Raw genomic sequence first — 20,280 nt, forward strand, 5'->3', positions numbered from 1 at the left:
ACGATGTGAGAAGATCTGAATGTCATCCCGATACAACACCACTGAAAGAAAAATAACATTTTATTTTCGCCTAGCCCTGTGTTGTTGTTTTACTTCCCCTGTGGTCCCACCCCTCCTTCATTATTATTAGTGGGTGGAACTAAAATTAACATTGAGTTGTGAGCATCAGCAAAAGCTGGAATAGTTTAAACGTTGGAGAGAGGTGCAGCACTCAACAGCACAAGGCTCTAAAGAGAGGTCTTTTTTTCCCCCACAAGTCTCCGGTGGACACAAAGCCTGTTGTGCTTAACAAAGATTCACCAAGTCGTTCCTTGGACTCATTATCAGCAGTGCTTCAACTCTGCTTTGAGTCCTTGTCAGATAATGTAGCGTAACTGTGCATGCCACAGTGAGTATCAGGGAAAAGGTTTCAGGGAGTTTCAGAGAAATGAAGCATGAGACACATTTTCTACTGAGATTTGGCCATAACTCCTTCATCTTGGGAGACTTGTGTGCAAGTGTACAAGTTAGTATAAATTTAATAGTTCTATAATTTTTGACTCTGATAGAGAAAGTTGTGTGCATACTGTTTGCAATTTTTTTTGATTGTCATTAAAAGAGACACTCCGTTTCTGGTATGTCAGGTGTTTTCCTTTCATAAAAGTGATTCAGGCGAGTGAGTGCTACGACATCGTAGCCATAATAGTTGCTCAACTACTACTCAGACTGTACAACTCAATTTCAAACCTCGCTACTGCCATTTTGAAATTACTGCCATTATTCTTGTCTTTTTAAAAGTCTACTCAATATTCAACCTTAGAATGACTTAAGGTGCACAGTGATGAGGTTTGATAAACAGTTTTACAGACAATGCCTTAAAGTTTCTGCAGCTAAACCAACATAAACATTAACAATCTCATATAAAAACAGAAAAAAAAAAACAGAATGGGGTGGACTGGAAAGATTAATACCTGTCAAAAAATACTGTGAGGGCTGATTCTACACGTAACCTGAGAGAAGTGTATCCGTATAAACAAACATTAATGTTACATTACAGTGCTCATATTCTTTGAACTACATTTCCCGAATCACTGCAGCATTCGCTTAGATTTAAAGGGAAATTTCGCCATTTTTTACTATATTTCCACATATTAATCACAGCGATGGCACCTCTGTAACGCACCCAATACTTGCCAATGTTGTCTGTATTGCCGTAGTCTGCTGTAGTAAACTGGCTTCCTTCTGTCATGTGATGGTGGAAGAACTACAAGGCTAATTGACAGAGATGTTCGTGTTCTAATCTCTTTTTAATTCTTCATTAATGTAATTAATTTTTTTAATTTATTTTACATTTTCTTTTTAATTTGTAATTTGTGATATTGAGCTATACAAATAAAATTGACTTGACTCTGCCATTGAGAAACTTTCACGCAATATATATGGGTGCATGTAGGTAATGTAGAACAGCTCTCTCGGCAGAACATGGCTCTCTTGTCAAAATGAATTGTAGTTTTTAAAGACTAGATAGATCACCAGCACTTGCTGAACGTGCAGCTTAATAGTGGCAAAATGTCCCTTTAATGCATCGACCCTTACTGTAGTTCCTTAGGAAATAGGAGCAACTTAATATTAGTGTTACTGTTGGTACCGGGTAGACTTTTGAAGTCAAATGTATGGTGTTGGCGGTGTTTCAGTTTGTCTGTTTTCATTGCTTTGACAAGGAAGAGTTTTCTGATTTAGTTATTTGTGCTTTCCTTGCCACGGGGATGAGTTTGTGTCCTACAATGAATGCATATTAGGAACTTTAAGAAATTACAACAGAATGGTTAATCCCTAAATGCCTAAATGAATAAATAAAACCAGTTTCCCAGTCCCCATACATTTTTTGTGGAACAGATGGTAAATAAATAAATATGAAATGGTTAAGGTTTCAGTAAATTGAGAAATGCTTCGAATTTTATACCTTTATGAAAAAAATTAAGAGTACTGTTTAAGGACTGACTAACTAGAAATGGAAACGTTGCAAAAAGTGTTTTGCAGTGACAAATATCTCCGATACAAATCTAAATGTCTTTTGCTCAAATTGATACTGAAAATAATGAATTATGACCTATGAAAATATAAGTTTGTATTTCAAAGGACCTGAGCTGGATTTTTAAAGCCATAATCAGACAAAACCATCAAACCACACCATGAAAGTACCATGGTAGTTAAAGGCACATTTTTACCCCCCCACCCCCCCACCCCCACTGGTAATCCATGTCTCACTTCCAGGCCCACGCTGCAGAGCTCATCTAGAGCACTTAGAACCATCCTTCTGAACTAAAAGGTGGCGGGACAGCCATGATACCCCTTCTTCAGTCCCGGATTGAGGCTTTAAAAATCTAGATATAGCTTTCTCATAACAGCCTATAGGTCCCTTGCAGGTGACCTCGCTGAAAAGAAAAAAAATACATATATATATATATTTGCAATCAACACATTGGGTTCTTGGAGCAAATTGGGAGAAATATGAGAAATATCTCATTTCTGCAAAATGAAACAGTTATGGATTCCCTGGCCATTTTTAGAGAAGGTAAAACTCTTGAGGGTTAGGGTTATGACTGCATTATGTGAGTAGAGGGCTGGACAACAGACCTCACCATTAGCCCATTATTTGTAGGAGAATATAACTTTTGTTTTTTGACTGACAGAGCTATACGTCTGGACAGTAGGGAATGGTACCATAAAAATAATAATAATAAAGAATCAGGCATCAGACACCTGAGGGAAAACCTTGCTGCTGGATTGGACCAATTTTTTGTCGTTGCTGTTGTTTGTTGAAAACCCTTCCGCGTGTAAAAACATGAAAGCACTGTTTCCCTTAAAAATTCGGATAATCCTCTTGTTCCAGCAGTGTCACTGATTGACAGTTGAGTGTGACGTGGGCCAGTGAGAAAGGCCCCAGCCCTTCAGTAAACAGGCTCTCTATTCAATTTTCCAGAGAGCCCTCTCTTTAAATCCATGGAGGATGCACCATGTCAGTGCAGCATCCACTTGTAGTTCGGTCTCCAATGATGTACCAAACACCTTTGTCGAAAAGGGTGACTTCTTATCAGAAGTAAGGTTACCACAAGCAATCTTACTCCTTCAAGCATTTTTGCTGTAGAAGAAAAGCCACTTTGGCTTACAGCGAAGAACACAAATCTTGGCGCCAAGTACGGCTTGTCTCATTGTTCCAAGTCCCAAATGCCACAGCATCATGTCACCAAAAACGTGACAATCGTGATGGATATCGCAGCGCTCTCACAGAGTCCACAAGGCTACCGAGTGAGCATATTTCGGAAGTCTGAAACGCTACCAGTCTGATTTTGGGAATGTTGGTGTTGCCTTTGTTGCTGTTGTGACTGCCGTGGTTGCTGTTGTTGTTGTGCTTGTGGCAGCTGCTGTGTTTGCTGTTGGATATATCCTACAGTACTTTGCTGTTGGACATTAGTGGTGTGCAAGAATGCTGGAGTAGAACCACTGTGTAGAAGTCCTTGAGTCTGCATCTGTAGACATAGAACAGTGAAGGAGTGACAAATGTGCTGTACCCAGGGCTTACAAAAATTCTGTCATAATTAACTTTTAACTTTTTACATTTATTTATTTATTTATTTGGTAACACTTTAGTATGGGGAACATATTCTAAGTAAAAAAACTTAATTACTAGTGAATTAGTAATGATCAAGATGTCACTTTAGTATGGGGAACATATTCTAAGTAACAAAAACTTAATTTAAAGTAATTTAACACTATTAACACTTGTAGTTTTGTGTTTTGTTATGTAACAACAGACCATATTCATTAAGTGTTAGTAAGGGAGAATAACTCTTCTTGTGGTACTACCACCTTATAAAGTCCATACTAAGCGAAGCATATTGAGATGGTACTACTAATAAGCAATAATTCTGAGGTTATAGAGGGAAAACTCATAGTTAATGGCTTACTGGTTGTATAATAAGGCCATGCAGACTAAGGCATTAATGAGTATGTAATAATGACCAATTAAGAGCCAATATGTTGCTAATTTGCATGCTAATAAGCACCTAATTAATATGACTATGTTCCCCATACTAAAGTGTTACCATTTATTTTACCCCCCCCCCTTTTCTCCCCAATTGTACCTGGCCAATCACCCCGCCCTCTGAGCCATCCCGGTCGCTGCTCCACCCACTCTGCTGATCCGGGGAGGGCTGCAAACTACAACATGCCTCCTCCGATACATGTTGAGTTGCCAGCCACTTTTTTTCGCCTGACAGTGAGGAGTTTCACCAGGGGCACGTGGGAGGATCGTGCTATTCCCCCCAGTTCCCCTTTCTCCAGAACAGGTGCCCCAACTGACCAGAGAAGGCGCTAGTGCAGCGACCAGGACACATACCCACATCCAATATTATACTTTGTGTTGCATTTTTGTTTGTGTGGATTACAGTACCAACGCCACAATAGACTTTACAAGGGCTGTGCGTAAGAAAAATGTATAAAGTCAAGCAAAGTTTAAAAAAAAAAGGCAACATATTCACATTTTAGAACATCGTGTGTGCATGATGACAATATCGCATGCGCTTGTGAAATACTAGTAGCCTACTTTACACAAACAACACAATAACTCTACCATGTAGGCTAAGTTTTGATCATATTTTAGCAGAGATGGTTTCTTGTGTACCCCTTATTAATTGTATAATTTCTGAGGTTGCAAAACATAAAACGGCTCATCTCATCTCATCATCAGCCGCTTCTCCAGGGTCGGGTCGCGGTGCCAGCAAGCTAAGTAGGGCACTCCAGATGTCCCTCTCCCCAGCAATGCCCTCCAGCTCCTCCTGGGTGATCCCAAGGTGTTCCCAGGCCAGAATGGACATGTAGTCCCTCCAGCGAGTTCTGGGTCTACCCCGGGGTCTCCTCCCAGTTTGACATGCCCAGAAAACCTACGATGGAAGGTGCCCAGGAGGCATCCTAATCAGATGCCCAAACCACCTCAACTGGCTCCTTTCGGTGTGAAGGAGCAACGGCTCTACTCTGAGCTCCCTCTGGAGGTTTGAGCTCCTCACCCTATCTCTAAGGCTGAGCCCAGACACCCTACGGAGGAAACTAATTTCAGCCGCTTGTATCCGCGATCTCACCCTTTCAGTCATTACCCAAAGCTCATGACTATAGGTGAGGGTTGGAACGAAGATTGACTGGTAAATTGAGAGCTTTGTCTTCCGGCTCAGCTCCCTCTTCACCACAACGGTCCGGTACAACGTCCGCATTACTGCTGATGCTGCACCAATCCGCCTGTCAATCTTCATCCTACCCTCACTCGTGAACAAGACCCCGAGATACTTGAACTCCTTCACTTGAGGCAACAACTCATCCCCAACCCAGAGGGAGCGATCCACCATTTTCCGGTGGAGAACCATGGCCTAAGACTTGGAGGTGCTGACTCTCATCCCAGCCATTTCACACTCAGCTGCAAATCGCCCCAGTGCGCATTGGAGGTCGCGTTCTGATGAAGCCAACAAAACCACATCATCTGCGAAGAGCAGAGATGCAATTCTGAGGTTCCCAAAACGGACACACTCCTCACCTTGGCTGCACCTTGAGATCCTGGCCATGAATATCACAAACAGAATTGGAGACAAGGGACAACCTTGGCAGAGTCCGACACCCACCAAAAACGTGTTTGACTTTGACTTGGAGGTGCTGACTCTCATCCCAGCCATTTCACACTCGGCTGCAAATCGCCCCAGTGTGCGTTGGAGGTCGCGTTCTGATGAAGCCAACAAAACCACATCATCTGCGAAGAGCAGAGATGCAATTCTGAGGTTCCCAAAACGGACACACTCCTCACCTTGGCTGCACCTTGAGATCCTGGCCATGAATATCACAAACAGAATCGGAGACAAGGGACAACCTTGGCAGAGTCTGACACCCACCAAAAACGTGTTTGACTTTGTGCCAAGAATGCGGACACAGCTCTCACTTTGGTTATACAAGGACTGGATGGCTTGTAGCAACTGCCCCAGTACCCCATACTACTGCAGTACCCCCCACAGAGTGCCCCAGGGTGCACTGTCGTAAGCCTTCTCCAAGTCCACAAAACACATGTAGACTGGCTGGTCAAACTCCCATGCCCGCCTCATCACTTCCGCAAGGGTAAAGAGTTGGTCCATTGTTCCACGGCCAGGATGGAATCCACATTGTTCCTCCTGGAGCCGAGGTTCGACAATCGGTCAGAGCCTCCTTTCCAGCACCCTAGAGTTGACTTTCCCAGGGAGGCTGAGCAATGTGATGCCCCGATAATTGGAGCACACCCTCCGGTTATCGGGGCATCCCATTGCTCAGCCTCCCTGGGAAAGTTTACTCTAGGGTGCTGGAAAGGAGGCTGTGATAAAATATAAAACAGCCGTTAAAAAAAAAAAAGTTAAAATTATGCACCATAATTGACAGGAATAGCTTTTAAGCGGAAAGCTGACAAAGCCGATTTGTTATGTCGATTTTGTCAAAATGATGGAAGGCATTTGGAAATAACAGTCAACACTTAAAATTCGCCCAACGATGTAACATTTTCCGTTAACTCAACCCCTGATGCTCCAAAACAAGTCACAAAGGTAGAAAATAAACAAACTGCATAAACGGTCAGTTAGTCTCCACACAGTGACTGGCAACTGCTGTATCCTTGCACTCGGAGCGGTGCTGTACCTGAAAGACTTGCTGGGGCTGCTGTAGTTGCAGGGAGTGCTGGGAAGCTTGAGGCTGAGTGTGGTATACTGGTTGGGACTGATGTGTGATGAAGCTGTTGTGTGGGATCATGATGGGGGATGTAAAGACCGGAGATGGGACGAGGACGGCGTTGCAGTTGACCTGTTGCATGGAGAATGAAGGGGCAATCATCTGCTGCTCCAAGGTATATCTGTACAGACAATGCAATAGTCAGGTCAGGTATAAGAAGAAACCCTTGCTGATGATTAAACCTCACAGCCCATGGCCTCACACTTAAACACAAATACTACAAAGGTTGCGTTTACACAGCACATGTAATACAATTTTTTTTTTAAATTTCCCACCTTTTTCTCCCCAATTGTATCTGGCCCATTACCCCACTCTTCTGAGCCGTCCTGGTTGCTACTCTACCCCCTCTGCCGATCCAGGGAGGGCTGTGGACTACCACATGTCTCCTCCAATATAAGTGGAGTCGCCAGCCGCTTCTTTTCACCTGACAGTGAGGAGTTTCACCAGGGGGACATAGCGCGTGGGAGGATCACGCTATTCCCCCCAGTTCCCCCTCCTCCCTGAACAGGCGCCCCGACCGACCAGAGGAGATGCTAGTGCAATGACCAGGACACATACCCACATCCGGCTTCCCACCCGCAGACACGGCCAATTGTGTCCTTAGGGATGCCCGACCAAGCCGGCGGTAACACAGGGATTTGAACCGGAGATCCCTGTGCTGGTAGACAACAGAATAGACTGCTACGCTACCCAGACGCTCCTAAATCACTTCTAAATGTATTTTAAATCTTAAATGGATTTTTTTTTATGAACAGGGAAAAGATGAGCTCTGCGCCACATGTAGACAAAGTATAATAATTATTTTTCTGTGTCCGTTTTATCTATCTGGACCATTACACTCACTTGGTTTGCTGGATTCCTGTGTTGCACTGGGAAGGCTGGGAGGTTACACTACTATTGGGAACGAGGGTCTGCATTGGCTGATTGAGAAGCATGCTGTAGAAGACATAAAAAAATAAAAAATCTCAACCTATCCCATTATCTGCCAAATATAGGAACCATAACACAACTTGCCTTATTGCATACTCAGCTGTTGTACTGAAAATGTAAAATGCACCATATAATTTTCTTAGGAAAGTCCTACCCAAAAGTAACTGTTAAAATTATTAACTACAAACGCGGTCATGATTTGGGTAAATGTGGATTAACTTCTTTCTCAAGTACGCGAGCAATAGAAATTTTTAAAAAGGATATTTATTTGCATGTAAATCTTCAGGATTGTCATTTCAATCACTCAAACTTCAATCAAACTTTATTTGTATAGCACATTTCAAATATAAAATAACATTATAAAATAGAATAAAATTTCACAACATAAATACAATAAATTAGTCAATATGATCTAGTAAGTCAGTCATGTCTACCTCCATTTTCTCTTGGTGTTCCACAACACAGTAGGAGACAGGCTACAATACTGTCTCATGCAATTCAAATCTATGGTTTTAACAAACGCTGAATTTGATTTTTTTCAGATGAGACACAAAGAATCTAGAGAAAAATTTGCAAAGCAGAGTTGAACAGGCCTCAGTGATCAGATTGTAGCTTCACTATCAAACCCATTTCCATGCTAAATAACATTGGTCAATTGTCAAAGCGAATCTAAATGGAACTTGTGTGTGAACTACCTTTTAAGAAACTTAAAAGTGCTTTTGTTGTGCTCTCACCGTAGTTGTCCGTCTTGGCTGAACTCGTTGTCCACGTGTCTTTGGTTTGCGTCCTGCAGAGGCCTTGTGTTGTTTTGAGAGAACATCATGGGGTTGCTGTAGAAAGGCATGGTCAGACTTGTGTGGGTCTGCACGGGCAGGCTGACTGACTGGATCTGCCCGCTCCGCACAAGCCTCTGCTGGACCTATAGCAACAACAGGATCATATTTGCTCCGTTAAACAGAGACCTATTATATATGACACTGGTAGAACCTCACAACTAGTATAACCTACATCTTCCAGCTAATTTGAGACAAAATCCAAGCCTGTATTATGTCAACCCTTTTAAGTCAAGTACATTTTATTTGTATAGCCCAATATCACAAATTATAAATTTTCCTCAAGGGGCTTTAAAGCAACATAACATCCTGTCCTTAGACCCTCGCATTGGATAAGGAACAACTCCCTAAAAACCTTTAACAGGAAGAAAAAATAGGAAGAAACCTCAGGGAGAGCAACAGAGGAGGGATCTCTCTCCATCTTGGGATGAACAACAGAAAATACATATTTTTAGGCTTCACGTGCTGGTGGATTCAGAATATATGGTATAATATAGGAGTCAAAAGAAAATTGATTGGATAAAGTCCAGTTGTCACAGTGCACAGTGTCACATAGTTATGGGTTTGAGTCAGCTTAGTGGCATAAAAAAAAAAACTTGATTCAAGTTCCTCATGATATTAAAGGTCAAAAGAATCCCCAATTAAATACCTCTATAATGTAGATAATTGAAATAAAAATGAATATGTATTAAAAGTATAATCCGTGACTGCATGCACAGCCAAGGCTATGTGGAGAACTGCAACAAACACAAGTGCTCCACCATTCACAAGTAATAAAGCGAACGTTTTGGGTCTGACAAAATAAAACAGCTAAAGATCCATATCTTTGTTTGTGTGTGTGTGTGTGTGTGAGTGACAGCGAGAGAGAGAGAGATCTATATGGCTAAAGCAAGTCACTGCCTCCTTACGTTAATATATAATGGTTACATTGCAACCATTATGTTATGTAGCCTCAGCTAATTCAGTGTTAACAATGGAGGTACATTTGCTATAGTCAGAGGTGGCACTGGGGGGGGGCTTGGCCCTAGCACCCCCATAGCTCCCCCAAGACATTTTGTAACTTCTTCACACATTTCATTTTTTCACTGAATAAAATTAATTGTTCAACTATGTGATATCTGGTCATCACATAGTTGAACAATTCATTTTATTCAGTGATAAAAATGAAATGTATGAAGAAGTTACAAAATAAATTAATAAATTACTTTACAATATAAATTAAATCAGTTGTTCGACTGTGACATTATCTGGTTGTCACACAGTCAAACAATTCATTTTATTCAGTGAAAAAATGGAAAGTGTGAAGAAGTTACAAAATACATCAATAAATTCATTCATTCATTTCTGAGCCGCTTATCCTGATGAGGGTCGCGGGGTGCTGGAGCCTATCCCAGTGCTCATTGGGCGGAAGGCGGGGAAACACCCTGGACAGGTCGCAAGTCCATTGCAGACATTAATAAATTAATTTACAATATAAATTGTAAATTAAATTAATTGAATTGTTCGACTCAATTTTATTCAGTGAAAAATTGAAATGTGTGAAGAAGTTACAAAAATTTTTAATAAATCATTTTCCAGTATAAATCAATTGCAAATTAAATTAATTGTTCGACTGTGTGACATTATCTGGTCATTATCAGTCAACTATTAATAGGACCAGTCTGATCTTATTAATAGATGACCGATAATACATTATTTACGGTATGTTCGCTAGCACCCCCATGCATTTTAGTGATCGCACTTACAATAGCAGGTGTGGTTGGCTAACGGCTGGTTGGGCTTGTTTAATGATCGAAGGCGCATTCTCAACGCTGGAGTCTGTGACCAATATCGTCCAAAATGGATAATTTCTTGGTCTCCAAATGGCCAGGTTTTGTGGAAGATCAACCCGCAACAGTTGATAGCGAGTCTACTGAAACAAGTTTAGAGACGGGAGATCAGCTAGAGCAGGAGAATCAGTTTTGGTTTTGATCTGGATCGAGATCTGATACGCTGTTTTTAGACCAACAATGGTGCGTGAGGTTTCTGTCGCTGACCCGCTGTGTGTGTGTTTGTGTGTGCGCATACAGTGTGTGAGCGTGCTGTTTTGAGCTTGAGTCTGATTCTGTCATACTTTTGTACTGCTCAGTGTGTGTATTAGTCAGTCTTACGTGCGATTGCGTTTGGTCGTGCATGCGTATACTGGTATATCCACAGTTTTGTAGCACCCCCAATTAATAGTCAAGCTGCGACTGAGCACCCCCAATAAAAATCCGCTGGTGCCGCCAATGTCTATAGTATTGTTAAAACACATTACAATTTCTTTTAACTTTCACTTACTGTTTGCGAATGACTGGAATACTGCTTATTCGTTAGCTTTAATGGTCTCTGACAGTATATGAATTAATATCCATAATCAAAAACTCCCTTTTCTACATTTGTCCGAACAAGGCTTGACATACGCTGAGAAAAGGTTTACCAACAGTCTGTCCTACAGATGGTTTTCTGGAGTTTGAGGTGTAACAGACAGACTGTTCAAAATTCAGATTTTTACCTTGTCTACCTGTCCGAAAGGTGTGTGGTGGGTTACCTGAAGGGAAGGTGTGCTGTTCTCTCTCATAAGAGTGTGAGGAGATGAGCTGTGGGCACCACAAACTAGTTGTTTTGGGTGGCCTGAGATCTGCCTGCTCACTCCTGACTGACTCTGCTGGCCTGGCCTTCCTGGACCCTGCTGCTGGGGCTGTTGGACTTGGCTGAAGTCATTGTGGATAGGTTGCTGTAACAACATCTATCAAACACACAGACAAATTCACATACAGCGTGGATTAAAAAGATAAATAAGAAGAGAAAAATGCAAACCTTTTCCTGTTCAACATTCAAAAGGATTTTTAAGTATTCCTGGTTTCTGTAAACAGAAATAGCTTCTAGTCTCAAGTGCTAAACCATGCTGCCTGAAAAGGGAAAGGTCAGCTGGTGATTTTCTTTTTATTCCCGTCAATAAAAAAAAAAAAAAAAAAGAAGCAAAAATAGGATCTAAAGACATGTCTCCAATGTTATGCTGCATGTGGTAGAAAAAAATGTCTCAATAAGCCTTTTGCCTCACAAGGAAAGGAATGAGAAAAGGCACTGTCCAGATAATCTTGACTAATTCATTCCAGGTGGCTGAATAAAGGACATTTTGGTAATCCATTCACTTGTGCCTCCATTTAACATAAGTTGGTGACAACCTTGCCAATGTTGCAGAGGCTGGCTGGAATAGATGTCTTGCCTCATGGTGGGGCCATTCCACTATGTTTGGAGAGGGTGAGGCCCTGAAGGCTTATTGTGTTATTATGTTTTCTATGTGGTTTATAGCATTATGTTGGACAGTAATGCGTTTTTTTAGACCAATTTTCTAGCTCATTCAAATGTTTTAATAGCTGAAATGAACATCTATCCTCAATGAAAGTCTCAATGTTTTCATGAAAGCTGGGGGTGAGAAATTACATACGGTAGCCCTTTGCCAAATGAATGAATCAACAGCTGGAGATCATGAGATAAATTAAGTGTGTTGTGATATTTAAAGCCCACCTTATCAGAGAGTGCTGTACATTTCAAATGTTCTTACGAATTGCCTTCCACCTTGTTAAGGAATGCTAAAACAGTAGAAAGTATCTCTCTCTTTGAAGATCTTTGAAGCTCTTCGCCTCACAGTATCTAGTGGGAATGGTACCTGGAGGTTAGCTAGCTGTAGCTTTTCCTTGATGTCGTGCAGCTCCTGCTGTTGCGTCTTGATGTCGGCTTGCAGGATCCGAGTCCTCTCCTCGAGCTGCTCCTTGAGCTGATTCATTACACCAAGCTGGGGTTGCTGCAGCTGATACATGGACTGTTGTTGCTGTTGCTGCTGCTGTGGTTGTTGATGCTGTGGTTGTTGCTGCTGCTGCTGTTGGAAATACAGGATGTACAATTATTCTATGAGAAGGTGATGCACTTGTGCTCTTGTGTTTTTGAAGTGCTAGCTGAGCAGATCTTAATCTGTGAGCCAGAAACAATAAACCAATCATATCGACAAGGCCGTCAGATCAAGCTTATTATTTTCCTTTTCTATGAGGAACACCTGTTCCAAGTCCTGTATCAACCAGAGCTAATCTGTCTGAGAGTTTTTCCAATAACAGCCAGCGCCAGAAAAGCCATTTTCCGTGTGCTCTTAGTACTGATTTCCATTTTGTACTGTCTTTCAGGTATCTTTTGTGATTGGGTTCACAAAGTTACACGTTAAAAGCAGACACTGCACACAAGTGACCAAGGAAGTAAACAAATACAGGCACTGTTGTGATAATGGGACAGTGTAGACAAACAGTAGAGAGGAAGGCGGCAGGCTGGAGAGGAAGACTAAACACCAACCATTACGGAGTGCTTGCTGCAGGTAGGGGAAAGGGGGAGGCTCAGTTGGGGAAGGAGGTCAAAAGAATTTTGTCTTTGTACCAAAGTCTACAAGGGGAAAAACAACAAGACAAATTTTAGTACAGTGACATGTGTACACTGTGCAATTTTTTCTTCTGCTTTTCATTTTCAAGATATACCAACATAAGTCTGTGGTGAACTGACCTTTGAACTGTTAGGCTGGAGTCTGGGGGTGTTCCTCTCTGTCCCAGGGGGTGCAGGCTGCCATGATGGCGTGCAAGCCTCTGTATGGGAGTTAGCTGCTAGGGGAAACATATACACTTGTAATTATACTGGTAGAGTACTATAGCTGTCCAGGACTATCTTCATCTTCACCTTCTTAACTAAATGTGTCTTTTACTAACCAATAGTCGATGACGGTCAAAGCATAGCATGTGGTAGTTTCATGTTATCGGTGCAATAAAAGCATGAATATTCCACACTGCAAAGGTACTGTGTGCTTCCTTTATTATCATATAATAGTCTGACATTGAGTCTTCAATGCTTGTCCTTTTTACTAATTCTGCATCATTTGAATACCTGGCAATAATTGCCTCCTTGTTTAAGCAGGAACCTTGGCACAGCAGACTCATATAACAAAAATGGCACTTTGTCTTTATTTCATCCTTCATCCCCTGGATTTATACAGCACTGAATGCTTGGCAAGCAAAAAGCTAGCAGTGTTTTTCTTCAGTATGGTGTGCTCATAATTCAAATTTACATATGTTTTTCTGACAAAAATGGTGAGGAATGAAAAGTTCTCATCTTGGGCAAGAGAAAATCCAATAGAAGTTAAAATGTCTGTGCTAAGGGCAGAGAAACCATAATGAGGTGTCTTTCCAGGCTTGTTGTATAACATGCTGAATCACTAGGCTTTTTTCATCCCCTCATTCTGATTCTAACATTGCTTAAAACTGAAAGGCATTTAATGGTGCTTTTGAAGTTGTAGCCAGTGAAAAAGCCTGCAACACTGTATCTCGCTCTTTTAGATAAGTCAAAAAGGAAGTAAGAAGTATTATGTTATTTATGAACACAGGTCTGTGTGTGTGTGTGTGTGTGTGTGTGTGTGTGTGTGTGTGTGTGTGTGTGTGTGTGTGTGTGTGCATGCGGTGACAGCGCCGGGGAATTTGTCCCACTCACTGCACTGTATCGTATAGCAAGTACATTTCAGATGTGTGGCCAAATAACACAGTTGCCATTTCGTTCCCCATCTTATAAACATCTCTTTTCTTTTTTTTTTCTAATCAAAATTGGCACGCTTAAGCGTATAGTCAGTGAATAGTGTCTGCTGCCACAATGCTGTCAGAGATCAATATGTCTGTGGCTGTGAGTGGTCAGCACTAAAGACGGAGGGTGGCAAAAGACCATACGTCAAAAATACTGGAGCTCCAGGAGGAGGATCAAATAAGCAGGGCACGCTACTGCAAACCTTGTAACCCTTTCATAACAGATGTATTATTCACCCCCATATGGGGAGGTGGATGCTGTAGACCTGTTGTGTTCAGCAGTCCTGTGAGCTGCAGGCCTGCTTACTTCCACAGTAAATTCTAAGCCAATATGCTCCTGTTGAGGGTTTGCTTTTTCAGATTTCAGGACGTGAATTCACCAACACGTAACACCCACATGAGCTTTTCTCTAAATATTTTATTGTTACGTCAACTAGCATTACATACAATGGCCCCTTGTAAGCCACTTACTACTGCAAATTTTCTTTGGCCAAAGTTTGACTCTCCATTACTTCTGACATGTAATTTTAAGGATTTGACAAGGAATGAAGCTTTGATTTCACAAGTTAAAGTCAGTGAGTCACTTTTTCTTTTTGCCAGCCTTAAATGGGTCACCATTTTTGGTTTCTCATTATCAATAACTTGGAAAAAAGAAATGCTACTTTTTCTGCAAAAGACCAGTTAAATTACATTTCCAATAATTTCTGCAAAAGCAAGACTCATGCACATTTTGACCTAGTGTTGATGGAGTTAGCGCTATAGGGAGCAGAGGATGACTCACATGCAGAGTCTGACAACGCCGTGTGGGAGGACTTCCGGGAACTGTGGGAGGACACAGAGTGTGCACCACTGTTTCTGTCCCGTGGAGGGTCCAGTGTGGAGCAGATGTCCAAGTACAGCTCCTGAGCCTGGGGCACACAGGAATATGTAATACAGAGGGGCCTGGGCAATAGTTATGATAGAAATATTGTCCTTGCGCACTTCAGGTCCTTATTAGAGTACTTTTATCTGAGACACCAACCTTCATGGCGGAGGTCGCCATCTCAGGGGGAGACATGTCTTCCAGGCCAAATGCTCTCCTCCTTTCAGCTCGTACTTCAGCATAACTGCATGGTAGAGGTAGAGAGAATAGCTGTGGTGACTGTGGGTACTGTATCAAACTAAATTACTACTACTGTTAGCCGTGGCTATGGTCGTGGCTGACTTTCAATCATCTCAGCAAACTACACTCAACTTCATGGCAGGTTTCTTTTTGTGGTCCATTCCAAAATATGGAAAGGTATTATTAGTTTACACAGTTTCAATGACCCCCCCCCCCACCTCCAAAAAAGGAAAAAAATGGTCACCTGCCAAACATTGGTATGTAGCTGATAATCGTCAGTCAAACTGCAGACTCTTTCAATTTTGTTCTCCTTGATACCATTTTTGTTTTGGAATTTCCTATTCAAATACTTTAAGCTGAAAGCATATGTAGTCAAAAGGCAAATAGCCACATTTCATCTCTTAACTTTCAACACTTTTACAGGAATAGTTGGCAGATCTGACTGAAATAGAAAGTCATCTGCTAAAATAGGTATCGCTAGCAAATATTGGGTTACTTATATAAACAGGGGCACCTCTTGTTTGATATCCTCATTCATTCAAAAAAGCAAACAAACTGATACTCTACTTTAAACTACTTTTCTTTTCACTATGATTTATTTTGCCTGAAGTGTTTGATGTGCTAATGAATCTCCAATGTCGATTTTATCTTAATAAATATGTATTGGTAGTAATAGCAGGGTATTAGTAGTAATAGTAGGTCTAAGACAAAAAGGAAATGGGTAAGGGGAGGATTTTCTTTTAATAGAGAAGACAGACTTCGTTTTGTGTTCTCCACAAACTTTAGTTTATCTATGGCCTGGGGACAACAAAGTCCATGTGAATTCACTCAATAACAACAAAATCTGAAACTAATTAGTTTCAGGCAGAACTCAACAAATCTTTAGCAGTAACTTACACTATTTGCGATGTCTTTGGAAGTTCATTGTCTGAAAACTAGGATTTCTAGGTGAAATTAATGTTTAACTTAGCGTTAAGTGCAGCTTGCCAGTTTGGGTCAATGGCTAACACATTACAGACACAGACAACAAGGCCCACCTATGCATGCATATACAGTATTAATGTCCACCTGCACAGGACATGACGTGTACGTCTCTTTCACCCTAAGCTGGCTATAGAATATTCTCATGAAAGCAAGAAAAAGATAAGCTTACCTGACAACTGTGTGGGTACAGACTATGAACTCAGGTTTGGAGTTCCACTGGTGATAAGTGATGTAGTAGTGAGTCTGCAGCCAAATCCACTGTTGACCTTTGGTCAGAAAGCGATAGTAGCAGGATTTACCCTTTCCAAACTGCATTACTAAAAAAAAGAAAAAAAAAGACACAAAAAAGAACAGAGAAATAGTATTCACGTGTTATAAAATGCAAACTAGGCTCGTTTGCATACATGGTACAAATCAATCTTGACATCCTTAAATGTGATACATGTTTTTCTTTATCTCAAAAAATAATTTATTTGTTATTAGCAATATTTTTGTTGCTATATTGGTTTGTTAGAAAGCGCATATACTGGTTTCACAGCACAGCCTTATTCTTAGTAAGGATTTGTGCTCTTGCCTCACAATTTGCCCCCGACTGAAGCCAGGATCTGTATCCTAACCGAGGTCAACCCCAATCCCTGCTTCTAGCATTTTCTTTGTTTTTACAACTTTCCTTTTTCAGTATAACCCTCTTTCTGTGTCTTTTGTTTGTCTCAACTGCACGTTTCAAATGTATGCTGGAAAAGTGCTTCACAAATAGGTACTATTTTCTTATTTTCATATTCGTTATCTTTAACGAGCTCTGTGATTCCTCACAGGTCTAGACTTTTTCCGTGGTGGAAAAAGACGTGTAACTACTTTATAGTGCCTGACCTATTTTTGGTAGATGGACGCCTGGATGGCAAAGGAAGGGCCAGTGATAGAGAGGGTAGAGGAGAGCGGAGAGAGTTGCTTACATTGCTTATGACACTGTGCTATAAGTTCCAAGTCATCCACATGATAATAATCATAGCCAGAAGTTCCAAGAACCTCAAAGGGCAAATAGCCTATGATTGGCGATGCTCTGTGAAAAGGAAAAAGCATAATCAGCACATGAGAAAATAAACCTACTACATGTTTAAAAAGAAAACCTATGACAACATTCATAATGGCAAAGTACAGACAGAAACAAATATTATGACATGCACACTTGAACAAGATACAAATATTAGAATAAAACAGAGCAGCACTGCAATTCTCCCTGCAGACAAGACTAGACCAAGAGATTAAACTCACCTCACTAATCAAAGACAATTTTTTGGGGGGGGATTTTTCGCATTATTCGCATTTTTTGCATTATTTTGACTTCCTGAAATAAAAAAAATAAGGCCCTGTGATGGCCTGGGGCCCTGTGATGGCCTGGCAGCCTGTCCAGGGTGTCTCCTCGCCTGCCGCCCTAACTGTTGGGATAGGCTCCAGCATCTCCGCGACCCTGAGAGCAGGATAAGCGGTTTGGATATTGGATGGATGGATTCCCACCCCCCTTTTTCTCCCCAATTGTACTTGGCCAATTACCCTATTTTCCGGGCCGTTGCAGTCACTGCTCCACCCCCTCTGCCGATCCGGGGAGGGCTGCAGACTACCACATGCCTCCTCCAATTCATGTGGAGTCGCCAGCCGCTTCTTTTCACCTGACAGTGAGGAGTTTCACCAGGGGGACGTAGCACGTGGGAGAATCACGCTATTCCCCCCAGTCCCCCTCCCCCCAAACAGGCGCCCCGACCGACCAGAGGAGGCACTAGTGCAGCGACCAGGACACGTACCCACATCTGGCGTCCCCCGTGCAGACACAGCTGATTGTGTCTGTAGGGATGCCCAACCAAGCCGGAGGTAACACGGGGATTCAAACCGTCGATCGCCGTGTTGGTAGGCAACAGAATAGATTGCTATGCAACCCGGACACCCCTATCAAAGACAGATTTTAATCACACCTACTCAAAATACGCCACAAAGGAATCGCATGTTGCATACTACAATCACAATTGTAGTTATAGCTTGAATTTTTCTGATTCAATTGTAAATATCTATCCCAATTCTTTCAGAAATATGTAGGTGAACTATAATGGCTTGACAGCACAAGCAAATCTATATCTTATACGTAGGTATGCTGAAGACCATATGTACTAAACCACAATCACAACTGTTTTGAGTTTTCCTTATTGTATATAAAAAGTACATGTATAACAGCAATACTTTTTTAAATCTTCTATACCCATGCCCTCATAAATCAACATCAGATTTGAATAGATTGTACATAATGCAAGCGGCCATTCCTTAGACCCAACAGCTTTCAAGGAGGTGTGACAGTCCGATTATACCTCAGCAGAGGACTGGGTGAACCACATCCTATTGGGGGTTTTTTCCACACAATGAATAGTCAAAGCTGGTCTCTCAGCTTTGATTAGTCAGACTACTGATGGATGGGTGTATCGAGGGAATGTAATGGAACACCTCTAACCCATTGTCTTGTAGCAGGCAAAAGCATGTCTGCCTGGTTATGACTTGTCTGAAATCACCTGTTGATTTGCAGTCCAATCCTTTCAGTCACACCCAACATCCAGAGCAGAATTTAAAAATGCTTACCAGGCCAGACAGTGGAAACTGTCATAGTCACCCTGTCATGTCACGCTATAGTCAGCCAGAATAACACTAAGACTACGTGCAGTGAGGATACATTCAAGCTGTATAAGGGCCAATTACTTTCCAATAAAAGTCATTCAGGGGAGCACACTTTTGCACTTGAACTCAAAATAGCCATGTGATGCTCATAAACAACTGAGATTCATTGTTCAAAATTCCTTACCTGTGGTCTAAAAATAGGAACTTCCATTCAAGGCTGTGTCTGGATGTGAATTCATCACAAGGGTCTTCCACATTATTCAAGTCCTGGTGAAACAAACCCACAAGTACATTGTTATCAAGATTCCGTGGGGATACTGTTTGTATTACTAAATGTGGGGCTACATCAAAGCAAGACATTATATAATATACTGTAGTAACTATTAGGTTTCTTACAATAAGTGGTTACTGATGTTACTCCAATCAAAACTGCCTTCCCATGAACTAAAATTCAGGAACTTTTCTGCACAGAACCAGTCCTATGCACAATATTTTGCGCTACCATATGATGTTTCGGCTACAATCCTGAAGATTGTTTTGTTGAATTTACTGACACCTCTGGTAAAACTGGTAATTGCAGTGTGGTTAGAGCACCCAAATTCCAGAGATCCATACGAAATGAGACAGCCGCTAGTGCCGTTGTAAAGCTTCTTTCCCACTGCTGCACCAAAAACAGAAAAAAAAAAAACAACATGGCTGAACTTCGATTTTAAGAATGGGTTAGTTCAGGTATTCTACAAGCCTGAGCCCGTATATCTGCTTGTTGGCGAAAACTTTGCTTCCTCTTCAACCTTGCCTGCCTTATCCTTCGCATTTAGCTGCTACAGTGGCCATGTTAAACACTATGCATCATATAAATGTTCCTGGGCAAGTCCTTTCTTAACAGTCAGCATTATAATTGGCAACGACAAAAGAATTTGGATAATTGTGGATTAACTATTGCCTCAAACATGCCAGTAATAGAAAGTATCAAAAAGGAAATTTGTGTGCATGGATATCTTATTGTAGCTTTAAAAAGGTTTAACTTTTCCATCTGTTGACCTTTACGTTACATCTCAGCCTAGCTTCACAGCTCTACAATAATATGTCAAAGTTCATAAAACTCTGGCTGTATTTTTATCTTTTTTTAATTTCTTTCTTCGAAACATCCTATAATACAAATAGAGATATTAAAAAGTGAGCTTTAAACACACGATATACATAAAGGCAACCCTTCTAAATTGTATGTAAAAAAAGAAGAGGAAAAAAAAGAAAAAAAAAGCTGAACCTAAAAACTGAATGATGATCTCATATCTAAACCATTTGTCTTCATATCCTGTGATGAGCTTCTTTGTGCTTGAGACGAGAATTGTTTCTGAGCCGCAGCGTCGAGTGTTAAATT

At 41.3% G+C, this 20,280-nt stretch overlaps 1 protein-coding gene across 1 annotated transcript in view; it reads right to left on the reverse strand.

The window, feature by feature from the left end:
* Nucleotides 1–2,325: 2,325 nt before the first annotated feature.
* The window catches only part of npas2 (neuronal PAS domain protein 2), a 74,291-nt gene continuing 56,336 nt past the window's right edge, over nt 2,326–20,280 (reverse strand). The window contains exons 10-22 of the mRNA XM_056285385.1: nt 19,084–19,166; nt 17,198–17,304; nt 16,414–16,561; nt 15,180–15,264; nt 14,940–15,066; nt 13,098–13,192; nt 12,894–12,980; nt 12,223–12,432; nt 11,101–11,298; nt 8,433–8,617; nt 7,612–7,704; nt 6,679–6,889; nt 2,326–3,509 (exon numbers count right to left, since the gene is read on the reverse strand). Of these exons, the coding sequence (XP_056141360.1) occupies nt 3,282–3,509; nt 6,679–6,889; nt 7,612–7,704; nt 8,433–8,617; nt 11,101–11,298; nt 12,223–12,432; nt 12,894–12,980; nt 13,098–13,192; nt 14,940–15,066; nt 15,180–15,264; nt 16,414–16,561; nt 17,198–17,304; nt 19,084–19,166 (1,857 nt within the window). The 3' untranslated portion in view covers nt 2,326–3,281. The remainder of the gene's footprint in view (nt 3,510–6,678; nt 6,890–7,611; nt 7,705–8,432; nt 8,618–11,100; nt 11,299–12,222; nt 12,433–12,893; nt 12,981–13,097; nt 13,193–14,939; nt 15,067–15,179; nt 15,265–16,413; nt 16,562–17,197; nt 17,305–19,083; nt 19,167–20,280) is intronic.

This window comes from Lampris incognitus, chromosome 8 (genome assembly GCF_029633865.1).
Source record: "Lampris incognitus isolate fLamInc1 chromosome 8, fLamInc1.hap2, whole genome shotgun sequence".
NCBI classification, from domain to species: Eukaryota; Metazoa; Chordata; class Actinopteri; order Lampriformes; family Lampridae; genus Lampris; species Lampris incognitus.